The sequence below is a fragment of the Mercenaria mercenaria genome, chromosome 18 (assembly GCF_021730395.1).
Source record: "Mercenaria mercenaria strain notata chromosome 18, MADL_Memer_1, whole genome shotgun sequence".
NCBI classification, from domain to species: domain Eukaryota; kingdom Metazoa; phylum Mollusca; class Bivalvia; order Venerida; family Veneridae; genus Mercenaria; species Mercenaria mercenaria.
The window spans coordinates 61,484,223-61,508,438 of record NC_069378.1 but is presented as its reverse complement, the minus strand read 5'-3'; the positions used below and the strand labels follow the sequence as shown (position 1 = coordinate 61,508,438).

The window sequence follows — 24,216 nt, the reverse complement described above, 5'->3', positions numbered from 1 at the left end:
TGGTGACCTAGTTTTTGTCCCCACATGACCCAGTTTTGAACTTAGCCTAGGAATCATCAAGATAAATATACTGACCAAGATTCATGACGATAGGATCATGTGGCCTCTAGGGTGTTAACAAGCTTTTCCTTTGATTTGACCTGGTGATCTAACTTTTGACCCCACGTGACCCAGTTTCAAACTTGGCGTAGAGATCATCAAGATAAACATTCTGAGCAAGTTTAATGAAGAAATGGGCATAAATGTGTTCTCTAAAGTGTTAAAATGTTTATCTTTCGATTTGCATAATGACCATGTTTTTGGTCCCACAATACCTGGTTTAGATCTTGTCCTAGAGATCATCAAGATAAACGTTCTGTGAAAGTTTGTATCAAATCAATACATCATTGGAACCTCTATATGGCTGAAGAGGGCAGAAATAGAAAATTTTGCGTCTTTCAGGGACAGTAACTCTAGAACCCATGATGGATCAAAGGGAACCGAGATCTTTCATGACTCAAGTTGTGTGTAAATGTGGTTAAAATCAAATGCAAAATGTGAATTCTATCGTGCTCACAAGGTAAACAAGAGCTGTCGGAGGACAGCAACGCTCGACTATTCAACAGCCTTGTCGATTGAATGAATACGAGTCGAAAAAGGGACATAATTTAGTAAAAAAGCAAAACAGGGTTATGGAACCTGCATAGTGCTTATCAGCTGAGGACAGTGGACAAGTGTGTGAAGTTTCAATCCATTCCCATTAGTGGGTACTAAGATACCAGCTTACATAATAGGAATTTAACCAAAAACTCCTAAGTCGAAAAAGGGGCATAATTTTGTAAAATGCGAAGTTGAGTTATTGACCCTTTGCATTGCATGTCATATCATGACAGTGAACAAGTGTGTGCAATTTCAATCCTTTCCTATTAGTGGATACTGAGATACCAGCTTACATACAAAAACTTAACCAAAAATTTCTATGTTGAAAAAGGGGCATAATTTTGAAAAAAAAGCAAAATAAAGTTATGGGACCTGCTTTGTGCATGTCAGATCATGACAGTGAACAAGTGTGTGAAGTTTCAATCCATTCCAATTAGTGAGTACTGAGATACCAGCTTACATACAAAACCTTAACCAAAAAATTCTAAGTCGAAAAAGGGGCATAATTTTGTAAAAAAGCAAAATAGAGTTACGGAACCTGTGCAATGTAAGTCAGTTTATCACAGTAAATAAGTTTGTGAAGTTTCAATCCATTCCCACAAGTGGTTACTGAGATACCAGCTTACATACAAAACCTTAACCAAAATTTTCTAAGTCGAAAAAGGGGCATAATTTTGTAAAAAAGCATAATAGAGTTATGGAACCTGTGCAATGTAGGTCAGTTTATCACAGTGAATAAGTGTGTGAAGTTTCAATCCATTCCCACAAGTGGTTGCTGAGATACCAGCTTACATACAAAAACTTAACCAAATCGGGACGCGGATGCGGATGCGGACGCCAACGCGGACGCCGACGCATGGGCGAGTCCAATAGCTCTACTATTCTATGAATAGTCGAGCTAAAAATTAACAGATTCTGTTTATTTCAAGGGTCAATTAGGGGCAGTTGACTCCCCAACCCATGACTGAATCCAACGGATTCATCATGGAATCCAAAATTTTATTGTTGTTTAAGATTTTTGCAAGTTTGTGTCAAGCCATAAATTAAGTCTCTAAATGGCTGCAAAAGCCAAAATAGCAATTGTGGCCCTTTCATAGGATATGGCCAGTTTTCCAAAGGAAATGATTGATTGGTTGGGTTTAACGTCGCACCGACACATTTTTAGGTCATATGGCGACTTTCCAGCTTTGATGGTGGAGGAAGACCCCAGGTGCCCCTCCGTGCATTATTCATCACCAGCAGGCACCTGGGTAGAACCACCGACCTTCCGTAAGCCAGCTGGATGACTTCCTCACATGAAGAATTCAACGCCCCGAGTGAGGCTCGAACCCATATCGATAGGAAAGGAGGTATTATGCTAATACAAGCTGGGTGCAAGTTTGATAAAAATTGATTACAAACTGTGGTCTTTATCGTGTTCCTGAGCCAAGAATAGCAAATTTTAGACCTTAACTGGTCCATAATTCTTGAATCCATGAGGGATTTCGGCCAATTTTTGAAGGGAACCGAGATATTATTGCAATTTAAGTTCTGTGCAAATTCATTTACAACTGATTGCAAAAGGTGATGTTTATCGTATTCACAAGCTTACAAGAGGATTATGATGACCCTGGATCACTCACCTGAGTAATATAAGCTACATGTATCAAATGTCAAACTGATGATAAAATATTAAGAAAGTCAGTAGGTCACATTTATGGTCAATGAAATTCAGTATTATAATTTGTGTGCAAAATTGTGTATGTCATCAAAATTTCAAGGCTGTATCTTAAACAAGAGGGCCATGATGGCCCTATATCGCTCACCTGTTATCATTGCACCTGAGGACAAGAAGGTCCTCAGAAAAAATATCTAAGTCCAAAGGACAGGAACAACAAAGGGAAGAAATTTAACCAAAAAGAAAAAAAAATCTTACAAGGTATAGATATGTTAAAATACACCTAAAAATTGAAGGTACCATCCATGTTGTACCACAGAAAACTGGTCTCGTGTTTTCCCTATAATTTTCCTACGGCCAATAATGAAAAAGTTACTACCATATTTTGGTGTGTATAGGTCGCGGTAATGTATAGTACGCATCTAATTTTTGCCCTAGAAATGGGCGGAAAATTGAAGTGTATTAGTCGCAGTTAAATTTCAGATTTTTACCGGCAAAAAAGTTATGGAGGCGGCCATATTGCTGCCGCGGACTGAATCATTATCAGAACCTGATTGGTGGAAATCGCACAGTGTTATTTTCGATCCCAACCGTTTCGTACCAACGGTAGTATTGGTAACAGACTGCACCTCAAATCAAAGAAATACGGCTTTTTGACACTAATTGGCAGCAGTCAGTTTGTGTTTACATTCTGCAATTATGCAAGTTAAAGTGTGAATTGTTTGCACAGCAATTATAACACCTTTCCGCATCATGTAATTAACCGCGTTCTTCTGATTCTGAGTAAAAAGATTAACAAAATATCTCTTTTTGGAGTTTTTTTTATTATTTAAAAATTAAAAGTAAAAAAAAAATATCTTTCAAGTTTTTTAAAAAATTACGCTAAAAATTAGTATAAACAATGTTTGGAACGGAGGACGATCTGTCCAGATTTTATCCAACCCGGAGTACATGTACCTGTCATGGCGTCCAGTAAAATGGAAGTAGAAACTAACGTAATTCAAACTGCAAAAACATCATTGAATTAAAGTCATTCGTAATTTTAATAGTCTATATGGGTTATTTACGATATATTTTATTGAAAATAACCGCTATTGGTTGAAAAGCCGCCGATATTGATATATTTTATCCATTTTGTTCGTTTGTAACAAATGCACGTAATTTTGCGAGAGCTACGGTCAGAAAATTGGCCCGAAACAAATTCTGCTGGCAATGTTCTGTCGTATAGGTCGCAGGAACTTTTTCAGGCAGCAAAATGGGTAGGAAAAGTGCGACCTATACGCACCAAAATACGGTAAAAAAAAGCTATTTATAGTAACGTAAAAGGAAGTAATAAAAAAAAATTGTAAGTGGATAAAAGAAGGATCTGCCAAATAAATCTGTTGACATAAATGAAATTTCAGATCAGTATCTTCATTAGTTATGGAGATATAACAATTTTAATTTGAAATAAAGGGAGGTTATTTGACATAAATCAGTCCATAGTTATCTACCCTGATCATCTCAGTCCAACTAATAACAATAATGAAATTTCAAATAAGTCCTGTAAATACTTACTGATATAAATCCATTTTGATTAAAATCAGGGGAGGTAATCAGATATAAAATAACTCTGGAACCTATGATTGGCTCTGATTTGTCATGGAATCCAAGATTTATTGTTGTTGAAGATATTTTAGAAGTTTGTATTAAATAAAACCATAAATGAAGTCTCTATATGGCTGCAAAAGCCAAAATAGCCAATTTTGGACCTTTAAGGGGCCATAACTCTGGAACCCATAAAGGAATCTGGCCAGTTGAAGAAAGGAAGCAAGACCTTGTGGTGACACAAGTTGTGTGCAAGTTTGGTTAAAATCAAATCATAAATGAAGTTGCTATTGTGCAGACAAGGTCAAAATAGCTCATTTTGGCCCTTTCAAGGGCCATAACTCTTGAAACCCATAATGGGATTGGGCTAGTTCAAGAAAGGAACTGAGATCTTATGGTGATACAAGTTGTGTGCAAGTTTGGTTAAAATAAAATCATAAATGAAGCTGCTATTGTGCAGACAAGGTCAAAACAGCTAATTTTGGCCCTTTCAGGGGCCATAACTCTGGAACCCATAATGGCCAGTTCAAGAAAGGAATCGTGATCTTATGGTGATACAAGTTGTGTGCAAGTTTGGTTAAAATAAAATCATAAATGAAACCACTATCGTGCAGACAAGAAATTGTTGACGCACGGACGCACTACGGACGAAGCGTGATCACAAAAGCTCACCTTGTCACTAAAAGCAAGAAAGTAAGTCAAGGTCACAGTCAAGTGACATCATATTACTTGGGGTCATCAGGTAATTATAATCAAACTGTCTTGGAAATAGGATCAGATGATTTTTTAAATATTTTTCCTATATAACTCACATAATAACTAAGTAACCTCAGGGCAGGGCCTCTTTTAACCCCAGGGGCATAATTTGAACAATTTTGGTGGAGGACTACTAGACAATGCATCATACCAAATATCAAAAGCCTAGGTCGTAAAAAATTGGTTTCAGACAAGACGATTGATTTTTAAAGCTTTTTCCTATATAAGTCTATATAAAACTTGGGACCCCCAGGGCAGGGCCTCTTTTCACCCAAGTGGTACAATTTGAACAATTTTGGTTGAGGACCATAAGATAATGCTACAAACCAAATAGCAAAGGTCTAAGTGTTGTGGTTTCAGACAAGAAGATTTTTAAACTTTTTTTCTATATTAGTCTATGTAAAACGTGTGACCCAAGGGGCAGGGCCATATTTGACCCTAGGGGGATAATTTGAACAATCTTGGTAGAGGACCACTAGATGATGCTACATACCAAATATCAAAGCCCTAGGCCATGTGGTTTTGTACAAGAAGATTTTCAAAGTTTTCCCTATATAAGTCTATATTAACAATGCGACTCCCGGGGCGAGGCCATATTTGACCCTGTGGGGATAATTTGAGTAACTTTGGTAGAGGACCACTAGATGATGCTACATACCAGACATCAAAGCCCTAGGCCCTGTGGTTTTGGACAAGATTTTTGAAGTTTTTCCTTACGGTTGCCATGGCAACCAGAGTTCTGCATGGAATTAAATTTTTTGAATAATTTTGAAAGGGGGCCACCCAAGGATCATTCCTATGAAGTTTGGTGTAATTCTGCCTAGTGGTTTTCAAGAAGATTTTTTTTTAGAAATTGTTGTCAGACGATGGACGACGGACATCAAGTGGTCACAATAGCTCACCTTGTCACTTCGTGACAGGTAAGTTAAAACAGCCATAACTATGGAACCCATGATGGAATCTAGCCATTTCTCTAAAGGAAACAAGATAATATACAAATAAAAGTTGTGTGCAAGTACTGTAAAAACTGATTGCAAGAATTGGTCTCCATAGTGTCCGCAAGCCAAAAATAACAATTTTTGTCCTTATAAGGGGCTGTTACTCTGGAACCTGTGTTGAGATCTGGCTAGTTTTCAAAACGAACCAAGATATCATGCCAATACAGGTTGTGTGCAAGTTAGATAACAAGAGGACCATGATGGTCCTGAATCGCTCACCTCTTCCCACATGACCCAGTTTTGAGTATGACATTGTTTTTTCTATTATTTGACATAGTGACCTAGTTTTTGAGCTCATGTGACCCAGTTTTGAACCTGCCCTAGATATTATCAAGATAAAAATTCTGACCAATTTTCATGAAGATCCATTGAAAAATATGGTCTCTAGAGAGGTCACAAGGTTTTTCTATTATTTGACCTATTGACCTAGTTTTCGAAGGTACGTGACCCTGTTTTGAACTTTACCTAGATATCATCAAGGTGAACATTCTCACTAATTTTCAAGAAGATCTCATGAAAAATATGGTCTCTAGAGAGGTCACAAGGTTTTTCTATTTTTATACCTACTGGCCTATATTTTGACCGCACGTGACCCAGTTTTGAAACTGACCTAGATATCATCAAGGTGAACATTCAGATCAATTTTCATGAAGATCCATTGAAAAATATGGCCTCTAGAGAGGTCAAAAGATTTTAATAATTTTAGACCTACTGACCTAATTTTTGAAGCAGTTGACCCAGTTTAAAACTTGACCTAGATATCATCAAGATGAACATTCAGACAAACTTTCATACAGATCCCATGAAAAGTATGGCCTCTAGAGAGGTCACAAGGTTTTTTTATTATTTGACCTACTGACCTAGTTTTTTAAGGCACGTGACCCAGTTTCAAACTTGACCTAGATATCATCAAGGTTAACATTCTGACCAATTTTCATGAAGATCCATTCAAGGGTATGGCCTCTAGAGAGGTCACAAGGTTTTTCTATTTCAAGACCTACTGACCTAGTTTTTGATCGCAGTTGACCCAGTTCAAATTTGACCTATATATCATCAAGATAAACATTCAGACCAACTTTCATACAGATCCCATGAAAAATATGGCCTCTAGAGAGGTCACAATGTTTTTTCATTATTTGACCTACTGACCTACTTTTTGACGGCATGTGACCCACTTTCGAACTTGACCTAGATATCATCAAGATGAACATTCTGACCAATTTTTATGAAGATCCATTGAAAAGTATGGCCTCTAAGGTTTTTCTATTTTTAGATCTACTGACCTAGTTTTTGACCGCACATGACCCTGTTTCGAACTTGACCTAGATATCATCAAGATGAACATTCAGACCAACTTTCATACAGATCCCATGAAAAATATGGCCTTTAGAGAGGTCACAAGGTTTTTCTATTATTTGACCTATTGACCTAGTTTTTGATGGCACGTGACCCACTTTCGAACTTGACCTAGATATCATCAAGATGAACATTCAGACCAATTTTCATACAGATCCCATGAAAAATATGGCCTCTAGAGAGGTCACAAGGTTTTTCTATTATTTGACCTACTGACCTAGATTTTGATGGCACGTGACCCACTTGCGAACTTGACCTAGATATCATCAAGGTGAACATTCTGACCAATTTTCACGAAGATCTCATGAAATATATGGCCTTTAAAGAGGTCACAAAGTTTTTCTATTTTTAGATCTACTGACCTAGTTTTTGACCGCATGTGACCCAGTTTCGAATTTGAACTAGATATCATCAAGATGAACATTCAGACTGACTTTCATACAGATCCCATGAAAAATATGGCCTCTAGAGAGGTCACAAGGTTTTTCTATTATTTGACCTACTGACCTAGTTTTGATGGCACGTGACCCAGATTCGAACTTGATCTAGATATCATCAAGGTGAACGTTCTGACCAATTTTCATGAAGATCTTGTGAAATATATGGCCTCTAGAGAGGTCACAAGGTTTTTCTATTTTTAGACCTACTGACCTAGTTTTTGAAGGCATGTGACCCAGTTTCGAACTTGACCTAGATATTATCAAGGTAAACATTCTGACCAATTTTCATGAAGCTCTTGGTTAATATATGGCCTCTAGAGAGGTCACAAGGTTTTTCTATTTTTAGACCTACTGACCTAGTTTTTGATGGCACGTGACCCAGTTTCGAACTTGATCTAGATATCATCAAGATGAACATTCTGACCAACTTTTATAAAGATCCCACAAAAAATGTGACCTCTAGAGTGGTCACAAGCAAAAGTTTACGGACGGACGGACGAACGCACGCACGCATGGACGATGGACGCTGCGTGATCACAAAAGCTCACCTTGTCACTATGTGACAGGTGAGCTAAAAATCAATTTCAAAATGTGGTCTCTATCATGTTCACAAGAAATTGTGGACAAACGACGGACGGACGACAGTTGATCGCAAAATCTCACTACATGACAGTTTTGTTTTGTTGGACGTCGCACCGACACATGATAGGTCATATGGCGACTAAACACTACATGACAGGTGAGCTAAAAAGGGAGTTAACTCAACAAGAGTGTCATGAAGGCCCTGTATTGCTCACCTGACCTATTGACCTAAAAATCATCAAGATTAACATTCTGACCATGTTTCATTAAAATATGACCCCCAATGACCAAATATAAACTCATCCATGATTTTACTGAGGGTATCTTTCTGACCAAGTTTCATTGGGATTAGGCCAAAACTGTGACCTCTAGAGTGTTAACAAGCTTTTCCTTTGATTTGACCTGGTGACCTAGCTTTTGACCCCAGATGACCCAATATCGAACTCGTCCAAGATTTTATCAAGGGTAACATTCTGACCAAGTTTCGTTAAGATTTGGCCAAAATTGTGAAATCTTGAGTGTTAACAGTCAAATTGTTGACGACGATGGACGACTGACGACGTACGACAACGGACACAGGGCAATCACAAAAGCTCACCTTGAGCACTTTGTGCTCAGGTGAGCTAAAAATGGTAGATTCATTATTTAGTGTTACTTGTCACTGCACACCCTCTCACGGACATCAATCAATATGCGAAGTATTAAGTCAATATCTCACATATTTTTCAAGTTACGCCCCACAACATGGTTTTAAAAAAGGGAGATAATTCAACAAGGGCTTTTAGAACATGAAATGCCCCAATGACGCATTCAGTAACTGCACAAGGAACAAAAAATATCTGACCCGTCACTGTACACTGGACGTTTGAAGTACTGATCTCAAATCAATAATTGTAAGTCATTAGTGACCTCATGATCAAATATGTTCTTAAACCAAAGCAATCTCTTTAGTTTTTTTCAAACATTTTCTACTCTTCTTGGAAAATGTAAACTTGACTTTTGACCTACAAGGAGGCTTGTTCCCTTCATGTACTCTTTTTAAATGGTTTCTCAGATTATGTGCCCATTTATATCTGAATCCACATATCTCACATATATGCTCTACTGAATCGTCATGGGATAACAAATGACTTTTCAACTGATGCTTCATCTTAAAAAACTTGGAACATACTTCACACTGAAATGTTTTCACATCAGTGTGACTTTTCATGTGCTGTCTTAAACTATTAGATGCAACTGATTTTCCACAAACATCACACTGTCTGTATTTTCTCTGATTTGTATGCACCTTTTTGTGGTCTCTTAAATCGGTGTAACACTTATACGTTTTGCTACACATGTCACATTTGTGAGGCCTTTCATCGGAATGGATAGCCATATGGTTATATAATTTGTCAAGCCTAATGAATGATTTACTGCAGATTTTACACGTAATGTCTTCCTTGCTGTGCATCTTCATATGATCTTTCAATGCCTCCTCTGTGAACACTTTCCTACAAAACTTGCATGTCACAGCCATTTCTCCGTGAACATCTATAATGTGTTCTTTTAAGAACTTGTGAAAAGGAAATGATTTGCCACATTTATTGCATGCATACCCTGCATCTCCTAAATGAGTGCGACTATGTTGTTTTAGGTTTCGGGAGGACGATAATGTCTCTTTGCAAATTTGACACTTGTATATTTTGATACCGAAATGCAACCTTATATGCTGCTCTATTCGCTGCTTATTTTTAAATGTTTGTCTGCAATCAAAACATGTGTACAGCTCTTCAACTTTCGAAGAAAATGCTTCTGCATCATCTTCTGTAAAATTCGATTCTACCTTTTTACCCGATACATCGTCCATTACATGTTCTGATTCATTTCTAAATGCAGTATGATTATTCCTACGGCCAGTCTCATTGTGATTCACACCTTTGTGAGATTTCTCATGATATAACAAAGTCTTCTTACTAAGACAACTTCTACCACATATCTTGCAATCTAAACGCATGTTTTTGTGCTCAAGTACATGCATTTTTAAATAGAACATATTAGTGAAAGGCTTATGACAAATGCCACAGAAATAACGAAAGGCATTGATCTTACGATGCATTTGTCTCATATGATACTTCAAAACTATCGGGCTACAATATTGTTGCCCACAAATATTACACACATTCTGCACTTTTTCTTTTTTGCTATCTTTTTGATTAACAGTTTCTTTTCGACTAACATTTTCCTTTAGGCGATCTATTTGATCAACATTCTCCTTCTGGCTATCTTTTTCATTAACATCCTCCTGTTGGCTATCTTTTTGACTAACATTTTTCTTTTGGCTATCTATTTGATCAACATTCTCCTCCTGGCTATCTTTTATATTTTCATTTTCCTTTTGGCATTCTTTCTGACTAAGATTTTCCTTTAGGCTGTCATTTTTATCATTCTCCTTTTGGCTATCTTTTTGATCAACATTTTCCTTTTGGCTATCTTTTTGACTAACATGTTCCTTTAGGCTATCTTTTTCAGCATTTTCCTTTTGGCTATCTTTTTCATTAACATCCTCCTTTTGGCTATCTTTTTGACTAAGATTTTCCTTTTGGCTACCTATTTGATCAACATTCTCCTTTTGGCTATCTTTTTTATTTTCTTTTTCCTTTTGGCACTCTTTTTGACTAACATTTTCCTTTAGGCTATCTTTTTTATTAACATTTTCCTTTTGGCTATCTTCTTGATTAACATTTCCCTTTTGACTATCTTTTTGTTTAACAGAAGTAGTTTTTATTGCCCTATGATAACCCTTCCTTTCCACAGTAAGGTTCTTCTTATCTGTTCCTTTAAAAAGTTCAATTTCCTGTTTGGTACCACCATCAGTCAAACAATTCCCCTGACTTTTTCCTTCACATTCTTTCCTTGTTACTAAATCCTGTTTCATCTTTACTATCTCTACGCTATTATTCAAATCCTCCAATATCACATTATGTAATATTTTCATGTGTAATGAGAACATTGTTTTATTTGTAAAACTTTTTTGACAATATGTACACTTAAACAGACAGTCTCTAGAATGTGAAATCCCACATTCCAATTTGCCTATGTAATAATTGTTTTCAATATTTTCATTACGATTATCTTCCTTTACATTATAAATAGTGTTGTCCTGAGTCATATTGACAGCCTCATCTTCTTCCTCTACAGTACAAGCTTTTTCATTCGCTTGGTCATCTTGTGATTCATGTTCATTTTCATACAGTTTCTGCATGTTTTGAATATCCTCGTTATCTTCCATCACTTCGAATTATCAAATCTGCCTTATGTCTGGAAAAGTTGTTCACTAAAAACTGACCTTTGAAGATTTTTTTAAAATGTAGTATCAAAAGTCCACTCCATTTTTCTACAAAGAGAACCTGTAACGAGAAAATGTAACGATAACAAGATTTTTGCAGGAGACAAAAATGCACTTGAATTCAATGTTAGAAGTTGAAATCGAGCATATCTAAATAATCTTAGGAAACTTGAATCATTAATATGAAGGGAGAGTAAAGCAGGGCTCTTGCGAGTGGGCGACTCGAGTGAAATAGGTGCTCTGGAACTTCAAACTTCGCTCAAATCTAACCTCAAAGTGAAATGCAAGTTGTCCGATTTTCCTTGATTTCCGCACCCACTAATTACTGCTACCCGGACTGTTGACAATTTGCATGGTGTCATAACGAGTGGTTTCAAATGTCAAACTGATGATTTTTAGAATTTTTTTGGAAGATTTTCCGATATACAATCAAGTAACCCCTGGGGCGGGGCCAATTTTACCCCGGGGGTCATGATTTGAACAAAGTTTGAGGAAGTCTACTAGGCAATGTTACATATCAAATATCTAAAATCTAGGCCTTCTGGTTTATTTTTAGCAAATTTATGAAGTTTTCCCTATGTACAATCAAGTAACCCCTGGGGCTGGGTCAATTTGACCCTGGGGGGTCAAGATTTGAACAAATTTTGTAGAGGTTCACTAGGCATGTAGGCAATGCTACATGTCAAATATCTAAGCTCTAGGCCTTCTGGTTTATTTTAAGAAAATTTTGAAGATTTTTCTATGTACAATCAAGCAGGGGTGTGGAAATGCCAATATTTTTCACTTGTCCACAGACAAATGAAACTTAAAAATCTACTTGTCCGCAGTAAAAACTTACTTGCCTGGATTTTCAACATTTAAGCATGCAAATAATTCTTTATTTTGGACAATAATCTACAAGTAGTAACAAAAGCAAACATAATAAAGTGTAATACTGTAGCTGTTTCAAAAACTAAGCTTTTGATACTTTAGCTTGTGTTCGTCCGCGAGGCCGTCAAACATTTAAAAGAAATACCTAAAAGACTGCCCATCATGCCATGTGAAGCAATGTGAGAAAGCACGAAACTTTCTGACTGTTAGAAAACATGAAACTTCCTGACACGTACTAGTGAGCTCTTTGTGCTTTGAGTGTTAACTTCCACTTTTGTTGGTAGACAAAGTTGCATGCATTTGTAACAACAAATTTGTCCAAAACTTTGTGATAATGTTTATGTTTCCGGTTTCTATTAGCTGAGTTATCGTGTGCAAAAATCACGCGAGATCGTGACAGGGAACCAATCAGAACGCAGAGAAAGAGATGCTAAATTTAGTCACATTACGGTTTTCCCAAACTGGAAAAATCAAGAGGTCTTTGGCCGATAAAACATCCGTTTCGTACGTCAAATTCTTTTATAAACTCCATAAACTTGGAGCACTGTTCAGCATTTCTAAATCATTCTTTCCTTTTTTCATTTCAAACCAGAAAATTTATGCCTGTCCACGGACAAACGGAATGCAAAAACCCACTTGTCCGCTGTCAAAAAGTCCCGCGTCGGACAAGTCGGACATAGGAATTCCACACCCGTCAAGTAACCCCATAGGGCGAGGTCAATTTGACCCCGGGGGTCATGATTTGAACAAATTTTGTAGAAGTCTTCTAGGCAATGCTACATGTCAAATATCTAAGATCTAGGTCTTCTGGTTTATTTTTAGAACAATTTTGAAGATTTTCCTATGAAAAATCAAGTGACCCCTGGTGTGGGGTCAATTCTAACCCCGGGGGTCATGATTTGAACAAATTTTGTAGAGGTCCACTAGGTAATGCTACATGTCAAGTATCTAAGCTCTAGGCCTTCTACTTTATTTTTAGATTTTTTTTAAAGATTTTCCTATGTAAAATCAAGTGACCCCTGGGACGGGGTAAATTCTGACCCTGGGGGTCATGATCTGAACAAATTTTGTAGAGCTCTAGGCCTTTGGTTTATTTTTAGAAAATTTTGAAGATTTTTCTATGTACAATCAAGTAACCCCATGGGGCGGGGACAATTTGACCCCGGGGGTCAAGATTTGAACAAATTTTGTAGAGGTCCACTAGGCAATGCTACATGTGAAATACCTAAGCGCTAGGCCTTCTGGTTTATTTTTAGAAATTTTTTGAAGATTTTTCTATGTAAAATCAAGTAACCCCTGGGACGGGGCCAATTTTACCCCAGGGGTCATGATTTTAACAAATTTTGTAGAAGTCTACTAGGCAATGCTACATGTCAAATATCTAAGATCTAGGCCGTCTGGTTTATTTTTAGAAATTTTTTAAAGATTTTCCTATGTAAAATCAAGTGACCCCTGGGGCAGGGTCATGATTTTAACAAATTTTGTACAGATCCACTAGGCAATGCTACATGTCAAATATCTAAGCTCTAGGGCTTCTGGTTTATTTTTAGAAAATCTTGAAGATTTTTCTATGTACAATCAAGTAACTCCATGGGGAGGGGGTCAATTTGACCCCGTGGGTCATGTTTGAATAAATTTTGTAGAGGTCCACTAGGCAATGCTACACGTGAAATATCTAAGCTGTAGGCCTTCTGGTTTATTTTTAGAAAATTTTGAAGATTTTTCTATGTACAATCAAGTAACTCCATGGGGAGGGGGTCAATTTGACCCCGTGGGTCATGTTTGAATAAATTTTGTAGAGGTCCACTAGGCAATGCTACACGTGAAATATCTAAGCTGTAGGCCTTCTGGTTTATTTTTAGAAAATTTCTGAAGATTTTCCTATGTAAAATCAAGTGTCCCCTGGGGCGGGGTCATGTTTGAACAAATTTTGTAGAGGTCCACTAGGCAATGCTACATGTCAAATATCTAAGCTCCAGGCCTTCTGGTTTATTTTTTTTTTTAAATTTTTGAAGATTTTCCTATAGAAATCTATGTAAAATCAAGTGACCCCTGGGGCAGGGTCATCATTTGAACAACTTTAGTAGAGGTCCACTAGGCAATGCTACATGTCAAATATCTAAGCTCTAGGGCTTCTGGTTTTTGAGCAGAAGATTTTTTAAGATTTTCCTATGTAAAATCAAGTGACCTCTTGCCGGGGGGGGGGGGGGGGGTCAATTGTGACCCAGGGGTCATGATTTGAACAACTTTAATAGAGGTCCACTAGGCAATGCTACATGTCAAATATCTAAGCTCTAGGGCTTCTGGTTTTTGAGAAGATTTTTTAAGATTTTCCTATGTAAAATCAAGTGACCCCTGGGGCGGGGTCAATTTTGACCCCAGGGTCATGATTTTAACAAACTTGTTAGAGGTCCACTAGGCAATGCTTCACACCAAATATCTGAGCTCTAGGGCTTCTGGTTTTTGAGAAGATTTTTAAAGTTTTTCCTTTTGGTTGCCGTGGCAACCAGAGTTCTGCATGGAATTCAATTCTTTGAACAAATTTTGTAGAGCTTCACCCAAGGAACATTCCTGTGAAGTTTGGATGAAATTGGCCTAGCGGTTTATGAGATGTCGTTTAAAGTAAAAGTTTACGGATGCTTGACGCCGGACGGTGAGTGATCCTTGTAGCTCACCATGAGCCTTTGGCTCTGGTGGGCTAAAAATTGGACCTTTTTTTTTTGTTTTTATGAGTTTGAAAACATTGTAAAAAATAAAGTCGTTTATGTGAAATTTAACAAGTGTTTTGTTAGTGATGTCAGGTTCCAATGTACTGTCTATAGATAAAACTTATTTTTTAAAAAAAGTTTTGGGAACAAAACATACAGGCATTGAACTGTGAAAAGCACATAATGCTCTTCTCTCCATTCACATATATTTCATCCACAAGATTAAAAATCACTGACCAGAGTTTATTACTAGGAAAAAAAAACTATTGGCTATGAATTATCAATAAACATCAAAAAGGCCCCAACTACAATTCCTATTCTATACCAGTAGTGCTAAAAGATTAACCATAAAAATGTCATGGACTGTTAACTTAGCAGTTCAGTAAATAAAACAGGAGTTTTCGAGAATTTTGGCAAACTGTGATTTTCTCTAGGTAAAATTCTCAACACTAACTTTTAAAGATGGCTAGACTTTTGGGTTTTAAACAAGCTTTGTAAATGTAAATTTTTTATGAATTTCATTACCCCATACCAGACGTTTGTCTTAGCAGTATTTGTGCCTTGAAGTTGGACACATTCTTCCTTCTAAAAAGAACCATAACTTTCTTTAGTTCGTATATATAGCATATTTGTAGAGTTTTCGCATGTCAAGATTTAATTTTAATGCATTCTAAGACATTCATTCAGAAATCATGAATTATCAACAATTCTTGAAATTTTAATAGATCTTAAAGAACATAATCTTCTTAAAACAGATCCATAATTCCGGATAATTCCAGCAGCACTCCTTTAAATTTAAGGGGCACTGGTGATTTTTCAAGGGAGCTCTGCCTTCAAGGTAGCATCTAAGTTCATATTATCAATAAAAATATCTGTCGATTAGCCTTGAAAAATGGGTTAAATCCTTACAGGCAGTGGTTGGGAAAGAAATTTTTGCAATGTGAAAAATCCCCCATTGGCCCTGAAATCAATGGGGCATTTTCAAACTCCATGGGGCTTTTTAATTTCAATGAAAAGTATTGACTAGAAAATAGAAAAAAATATGAATTACTAAAATATATTTGGCTATGAAAAGAGACAGCATGGTGGCCTGTAAAATCCACACGTGACAGTACAGCATACAATAATGACAATTGTAGTTATATAATATTAACAAAATCTGATGCATATCTAAAGCATGTACACTTTCTAAAAAAAATCTGGTAAGTCATCCAATAGTGATCTTTTTCATCATGCTTTGCTCTTCATTTCAAATGCAAATCAAAGAAAAACTCCTCATGGTAGTACTAATAAATATACATTTCTTACGATACCAAGCCAAAAATAAAATTCACATTTTTTACTGGTGGAAATCGTCAACACATTTCTTATTTTTATAATTTCTCAGTAACTACAGAACACAGAAAGGCCAACCTGTGATGTAGCAATTTTTCTAACAAACATTTTGATTGGATCGCTGCACCCATTCATAATTGGAAACACCTCGGAACGTGATTTAAATAGCATAGCTAGGTATCCCTGGAAAGTACCGCTACAACGCATTAATGACTTGGTCTCGATTCGGTACTATTAATAGTCCATTGCAGTCCCCTTGTCTATTGTAAAGTCGTCATGTGGTATTTCTACAGATTTTTGCAAGGAAGTGTCTAGGGGTACGGATCCGTACCTCTAGAATCTGATTCTAGAGGTACGGATCCGTACCTCTAGACAATCCTGTTAGGGGGTTTTCTAGGGGTACGGACCTCCTTTTTCCAGTGATTTAGGGTTACTTACATCTTAACTTTTGTTGTAAATAAAATAACAAATAAGACTTAACCAGTGTTCACTTAAAACTTGGATTTAAATGATGTACAGATAAGCGTTCGCCCGATTGTTTACCTTGTCTTCCAAAACCTAAATAACCGCGGAACTCTAAATGAATACACTGTTCCGTGTCGATTAGTTTATTGTAAAACAAACTGTTGATAACAAATTAATTAGTGAATCTAACCGCTGAATAAATTATATATGAAATTCAGCAGAAAAAAATACCTATTTTTTTGTTTGTTTTATTTTGTTATTTAACAAGATATAATGATAATTGGCACGGAACTGACTGTTTTATAATCAATAACATTAAGTAAAAGAAACTGTTTGTGAAAACGTTCCTTGTATCTCGTAACGGCTACCAAATGTGTGAAAAACATAAATACCCTAAGAGTTAATGATCATTAAATATAGTTTTTTCACAACATATCTAACATTCTTTTTTTAAAAAAATCTTTATTTATCTTTTTTTTTCTGCCAGTTTGAATCCTTGTGATGTATTTGGTGTTCCTCGGTTATTTACGTTTCGAAGGAAAATGTAACATATCGGATGAAGTTGTTATCTGTAAACCTCTTAGATCCAAGTTTAAGGTGAATACTGATGAAGTCTTACTTGTTTTTTTTTTTTATTTTTCATTTTCAATAAAATTTGAAATATAAATGACCCCTAATTTCTAGAAAAACGGAGGTCCAACCCCTAGAAAACCATTAACAGTCTTGTCTAGAGGTACGGATCCGTACCCCTAGAATCAGATTCTAGAGGTACGGATCCGTACCCCTAGACACTTCCTTTTTGCAATTTCTATAGTTCTTTTTCTTCCGGGATTTTCACGCATTTTATTGGAATTTCAATGGGTTATTTTTTGACTGAATGTGTGAAATCGTGCATTGCGCCCTCCTTCCCAACCACTGCCTTACAGGGGATTAATTTGCCTTTCAGTGAATGTCAGTATAATATTTTTGCAAGCTCCAGAATACGGTAATTATAGGTCTTAACTGCTTCGCAGTTTCAACCTAAAAACTTACGTAAAATTATTTTTTTAGTGACTTGCATGCTATTTTATTAAATGAATCACATTTAAATTATCACCTTAAAATATCTGGATATGTAAGAGAGTCAATGCTATTGGGAGTCAACCAATAGCAGTGCCAGCTCGCAATTTCTACATCGCGAAAACATATGATTTTTATTTTTCCGCTGCAATCTGCCATACACTGGCAAGTCAAAGAAATCAAGAACGTTAAAGAAAAAAGTTAGAGCTGACGTACTGGAATAATGAAGATAAAGACCAATCAAAAGACTAAAAATGGTAGTAATTTGTTCATTCCCGTCCGCCGTCCCTCAAAATGATCTTGGTCGCTAAGACGCTTCCTTTTAATGCTAGCAAGCGCTTGTGTGTAGCTTGTGATCCAAATCCAAGGTAAACAAATCCAACTGATTTATTTTTTTGTAATCTGATGATTCTAGTACTGTACCGTGCTGACAATGCCTGATAATGCCTTTTTGGCTCTACTGCGTAAATTCTGAAGCATTTTTAAGCATGTCAAATGGGCTGTGCCCTAGCTTAGTGCAAAATAATTGTACTTGAGAGTTGAATACAGATAATCAGTATCCCGGCACCACTGGCGCCAGATCAGAAAGAAAATGCCTCTGTACATGTTATACCCTACCCGTAGGTATTCTATAAGAACCATGGTCGTGAACGGGAAAATATACTAACCCATTTCAATCGCGTATTTCATAACTAAAACACGCAGTTCGGTAAATGTGTAATATGGATATTAAACACGCGATAATTTATCTTCCATTGTGTACCGGTCACATTTCTACAATACTTCTTGTCTTAGAAAAACAACGCGTAGTTTACAGTTTTTCAACGTTACACAAAAAACTTGCTTGAACTTCCCTGGTGAAGTTCCGTTCTAGATTACAAAACCATTCTGATTGGCTGATGTGAAAATGTATGTCAATCGTCATTTTACGACACGTGTATGCTAAAATGTGTATATGCAGGATAAATGTTCAAAATGAAATAAATAAACAGAACAGATGTTTACCAATGTATGATTTAAAATTCAAAATCACATACAAGATGAATTTTATTCATCATTTCGAGTTTTATTGTATAACTGTGAATATTTTGCATTCTGTTTTTGTTTGTTTACATTTCGCCTAACATGTGCACACTGCTGTGACCTCTAGACCGGATGTTCATTAGGGGAGTTCACGCAAGTTTTTTCTGTAACGTTTACAAAAGCATACTATATATGGAGCATCTCTGCAATATGGAATTTTAAGACAATGTGACTGGTGCACGGTGGAAGATAAATTATCGCTTGTTTAATATCAGTAGTACACATTTACTGAACTGCGTGTTTTAGGTATGAAATACGCGATTGAAATGGGTTTGTATATTTTCCCGTTCATGACCATGGTTCTTATAGAATACCTAGGGGTAGGGTATAACATGTACAGAGGCATTTTCTTTCTGATCTGGCGCCAGTGCCCGGCACAACCAGTTTTCGACCACTTAACAAGTTTATGTGCAGTTTTGTACAAATGCAAGTCCAGATCTTTGGTTTATTATCTTACCTTATATCATATATTTTTTGGACTTGTCGACCACAGTTTCCACCACAGTTTTGATTGTTTCTGGTTGAGACCTTTAGGTAGACAACGTAAAATATCAAAATGTAAAATCGGTCAACCCGAGGTCTCATTATTAGTCCCCTACTGGTTGAAAACCAGTTTCGGGGACTATAGGAATGCACTTTTCCGTCATTCCGTCCGTCCGTCTGTCCATCCGTCTGTCCGTCCGTCCGTCTGTCCGTCCGCAATTTCGTGTCCGGTCCATAACTTTGTCATCCATGAAGGGATTTTAATATTACTTGGCACAAATGTTCCCCATGATGAGACGACATGTCATGCGCAAAACCCGGACCCCTAGCTCAAAGGTCAAGGTCACAATTGGAGGTCAAAGGTCAACAGGGCTTTTTTCCTGTCCGGTCCATAACTCTCCCATCCTTGAAGGGATTTTAGTATTACTTGGTACAAATGTTCCCCATGATGAGATGACGTGTCATGCGCAAATCCCGGACCCCTAGCTCAAAGGTCAAGGTCACAATTGGAGGTCAAAGGTCAGCGGGGCTTTTTTCCTGTCCAGTCCATAACTCTCCCATCCATGAAGAGATTTTAATATTACTTGGCACAAATGTTTCCCATGAGGAGACGACGTGTCATGCGCAAAACCTGGACCCCTAGCTTAAAGGTCAAGGTCACAATTGGAGGTCAAAGGTCAACAAGGCTTTTTTCCTGTCCGGTCCATAACTCTCCCATCGATGAAGGGATTTTAATATTACTTGACACAAATGTACCTCATAATAAGACGATGTGTCATGCACAACTTTCAGACCCCTAGCTCAAAGGTCAAGGTCACACTTAGCAGTCAAATGTTAACATAGCATGAACAGGGTCTGTTTCGTGTCCGGTCCATAACTCTGACATTCATTAAGGGATTTTAATATCACTTAGCACAAGTGTTCCCCATGATGAGACGACGTGTCGTGCGCAAATCCCGGACCCCTAGCTCAGAGGTCAAGGTCACAATTGGGTGTCAAAGGTCAACAGAGTTTTTTTCCTGTCCCGTCCATAACTCTGCCATCCATGAAGGGATTTTAATATTACTTGGCACAAATGTTCCCCATGATGAGACAACATGTCATGCGCAAAGCCCAGACCCATAGCTCAAAGGTCAAGGTCACAATTGGAGGTCAAAGGTCAAAAAGGTTTTTTCCCTGTCCGGTCCAGAACTCTGTCATCCATCAAGGGATTACAATATTACTTGGCATAAATGTTCCCCATGATGAGACGATGTGTCATGCGCAACACCCAGTACCCTAGCTTAAAGGTCAAGGTCACACTTTGAGATCAAAGGTCAAGAGGATTTTTTTCCTGTCCGGTCTATAACTTTTCATGCAAAGCAGGATTTAGATATCAGTTGGCACAAATATTCCCCTGGATGAGACAACATGTCATGCGCAAGAACCAGGTCCCTAGGTCTAAGGTCAAGGTCATATTTAGAGGTCAAAGGTCAAATTCAAGAATGACTGTACAGAACATTTCTTCTTCATGCATGGAGGGATTTTGATGTAACTTGGACCAAATGTTCACCACCATGAGGCATCCTTGTTTTTAGAATTACGTCCCTTTGTTTTTACTATAAATAGATTTTATTGTAACTTTTTTATTACTGGCGGTAGAGAAAAATCGAGACCACTTTTCTGTGGTACAGCATGCATGTTACATCCAATTTTTAGGTGTATTTTGACCTATCTCTACCTGGCAAAGAATTTCTTGTGGACTTATATTATATAGATTTTTTTTTTTTTTTTTTTTTTTTTTTTAAAGATTAATTTCCCTTTGTTGTTACTATAAATAACTTACATGATAACATTTTTATAATCAGCCAAAAAAATTCAATATGAAAACAACTGTGGGTTTTTATATATGCACATTTTAATCCAAGTGTGTTGTTATAACATATTGTATATGTAGTACAATATTGTTTATACATCATTAACAGATATCAGTTCGTTATGTTATACTGCAGTAGAGAAAATTAGGTGCCTTCCAGTAGGGGACTTTGTATTGCATGGCAATACTTCATTCACTTGTTAAGACTATGCCCTAGCTAAACTCAAACTAGATATTATTATTTGGACTAACTGCTTACTCCAGTATAGAACTAAGTGTAGGTTCCATGGTCTCAGTTCATACAACAATATACCAATCTATATGCATATATGTGCCAAATTGATGCATGTGCAACTATAGCCCAAGACAAGTGAATTGAGTACAAATCAGGTGAAACATATACTGGCTGTGGGTGAATACTTGGTACACAGTTGAGCCCACTTTTTAACTTGTCCCAGATTGAACCCAGTGTAGTGAATACACAAGTGTCTAGGAGGTTTATAAACTTGTTTTAAGATTAGTAGAGCACTAAGTCAGTATAGAGCTTTAAAGTGACATTTTGAAGCCACAGGTTTTATACCTGGTCTGTTCTTTCCCTTTTCTTACTCATTTGCCACCCTTTGTGTGGAAAGACAGTGACTGTTTATGGTTCATGAAGTTATACAATTTACATAATGTTTCTCTTTCCCGAGTGTCAGTATAAAGATTTCATTTTAGTAGAGGGTCCTGTCACTGTACAAGAGCAGTTTCCCAATTTGGAGGAGAACTTGAATGTGTTAATTAGTGCCAGGCCCAGAAGCTAGGATAAATTTTGCGACAAGTTCATTTTTGCTAAAACTGGCAGACAAAACAGTGTGCAAAGTAGGCAGACATATCTCCAAATTTTAAATTGTAAATTCTTTGCTGTGCTGAAAATGCCTGTTGTCTGTCAAATTGCAAAATAATCTTGATGGGAATGTATTTATATATATTATAAGCAGAGAGAACCAATCACCACACAACAGACCAGACCTATATGGCGAAGTGCCTAGCAGTTCAAACGAGCATGCATATTCCACAGCAAGTCCACTAACCCAATAAAATTAGTCGATGCTGCTTTAAATACACACCCGAAGTTACTTGTGCACATTTGCACTGGTTCAACATTTGCATATATACTCAAATCTCTGTTATGTCACATATTAGAATCTGAGGTCTGAAGTTGGAGTATTGGTTATGCTGGTAGGCTGTACATTTTTCTCACCTACAGAATGCTGTATTTTTAGAATGATGATGAAAGTCTGTACGGAGCTTGATAATGAAACTGATAATAGTGTGTAATGGCTGAAATAGCGTGTAACAGCTGAAATAGTGTGTAACGAAAGAAATATCCGTATAACAGCTACAGGATGTCTCGGAAGAATGACGATCTTGTTTCTAACAGACCAGTGGGTAGCGATACCATGGAGGCAGTGCTGTCCGGATCTTTTTGCAACTTGCCAGATAAAGAATCTTCAGTGGTGCGAATATTTCTCAGCTCAACATTTACTGGTAAATATAAAATAATGAGGAAAGTAAAAAAGTATGTTTTTTCCCAATTCTGACTATAAAATTTTCAAATGAGTGTTTACTTTTAGGGTTTTTGCTGTTTTAAAATAGTTTTGCTAATTTATATGTTTATATTGGTTAGTAAAACAACAGTTATATTGTGGAACAATTACTGAAGTGCAATCCTTTAATATTTTACACCAAAAAAAAAATATCTTTACAGTCATAGATTTTGGTAATTTGCAAATTCTCCCAATTAAGACAATTTCCGAGCACATTTTCCCAATTCCACAGGTGTTGGTGGCATTCCCAAGATGATAAAAAAGTCCTGGAAACACTCTTGAATTATCATTGAGATATACTTCTAGTAAGCCATGTCAGTCACAATGTGAAGGGTTTTGTCAGTCACAATGTGATTGGTTTTGTCAGTCAAATTGTGATGGGTTTTGTCAGTCACAATGCGACGGGTCTACTTGCATGTACATTATGCATTAATTTCATTATGTTTTGCATGAAACAGGATGAAAATTTATATATATAATAATTGCACTTTATAATTTTTTCCCAAATTCATATAATGCTACTCAAAAGAATAACATAATGTTACGCTGCAAATAATGAAATGAAAAGGAACTTTTTTGTTGTTTGCATCTTTGTAACATCACAAGATATTCTGATGTCGTATTTGATTAGGGGAAATAAGAATAATGAGAATAACATTTGTTGCGAAGTGTATATTTCAATCTAAATTAGGCCCCAAAAAAATTCTTTGTTTCCAATAACATGCTCAAATAAATTAGGGTAGGTAGGATGGAAAAATATATTTTTTTTGAATTTTTTTATATTAAGGGAGACTTTTTAACCAGGTTTTCAACGAAAACCTGAGTTATTAGATTGGGGTATGTCGTTGGGCGAGCGGGCGGATGGGCGGGCGGCGGCGTCAAACTGGTGTTTCCGGTCAATAACTTTTGTTTCGGTAAATATATTTGAATAAAACTTGGTACGTATGTAGCGTAAATCAAGACAAAGGCTGGGATTGATTTTGGGGTTTCTGGGGTCAAGGTCAAGGTCAAGGTCACTGTTACTTAAAATAGAAAAAGGGTTTCCGGTCAATAACTTAACTTAGGAGTGAGCTATCATGATGAAACTTGGTGTATAGAAAACTTACATAAAGTTGTAGCTTGGGATTGATTTTGGGGTTTCTGGGATCAAGGTCAAGGTCATTGTTACTAAAAATAGGGTTAGGGTTAGGGTTTGGTTAGGGTTAGGGTTGTGCTTTAAAGTGGTGCACTGTGATTCAGTATACATTTTTATTCTTATGTTGTAGCTTGGGATTGATTTTGGGTTTCTGGGATCAAGGTCAAGGTCATTGTTACTAAAAATAGGTTTAGGGTTAGGTTAGGGTTAGGGTTAGGGTTAGGGTTGTGCTTTAAAGTTAGGGTTAGGTTAGGGTTAGAGTTGTGCTTTAAAGTGGTGCACTGTGATTCA

At 36.8% G+C, this 24,216-nt stretch overlaps 2 protein-coding genes across 3 annotated transcripts in view; one reads left to right on the top strand and one right to left on the bottom strand.

Annotated features, from left to right (window-relative positions):
- Positions 1 to 8,145: 8,145 nt before the first annotated feature.
- LOC123539031 (zinc finger and SCAN domain-containing protein 12-like) lies at positions 8,146 to 18,126 on the bottom strand. Its single transcript, XM_045323497.2, has 2 exons — positions 17,997 to 18,126; positions 8,146 to 11,404 (listed from the first exon to the last, which is right to left on the bottom strand). Exon 2 carries the CDS (start codon positions 11,284 to 11,286, stop codon positions 8,944 to 8,946), a length of 2,343 nt encoding a protein of 780 aa, XP_045179432.2. The 5' UTR covers positions 11,287 to 11,404; positions 17,997 to 18,126; the 3' UTR covers positions 8,146 to 8,943.
- A 4,319-nt stretch (positions 18,127 to 22,445) lies between these two features.
- Positions 22,446 to 24,216, top strand: part of LOC123538788 (NACHT domain- and WD repeat-containing protein 1-like) — a 69,158-nt gene continuing 67,387 nt past the window's right edge. For both annotated transcript variants that reach the window (XM_045323166.2, XM_053530369.1), the window contains exon 1: positions 22,446 to 22,731. In XM_045323166.2, the coding sequence (XP_045179101.2) occupies positions 22,590 to 22,731 (142 nt within the window). In that variant the 5' untranslated portion in view covers positions 22,446 to 22,589. The remainder of the gene's footprint in view (positions 22,732 to 24,216) is intronic.

Excerpts from the sequence above, each read along its gene's own strand:
- LOC123539031 (XM_045323497.2), bottom strand. The coding sequence starts at position 11,286 with ATGGAAGATAACGAGGATATTCAAAACATGCAGAAACTGTATGAAAAT.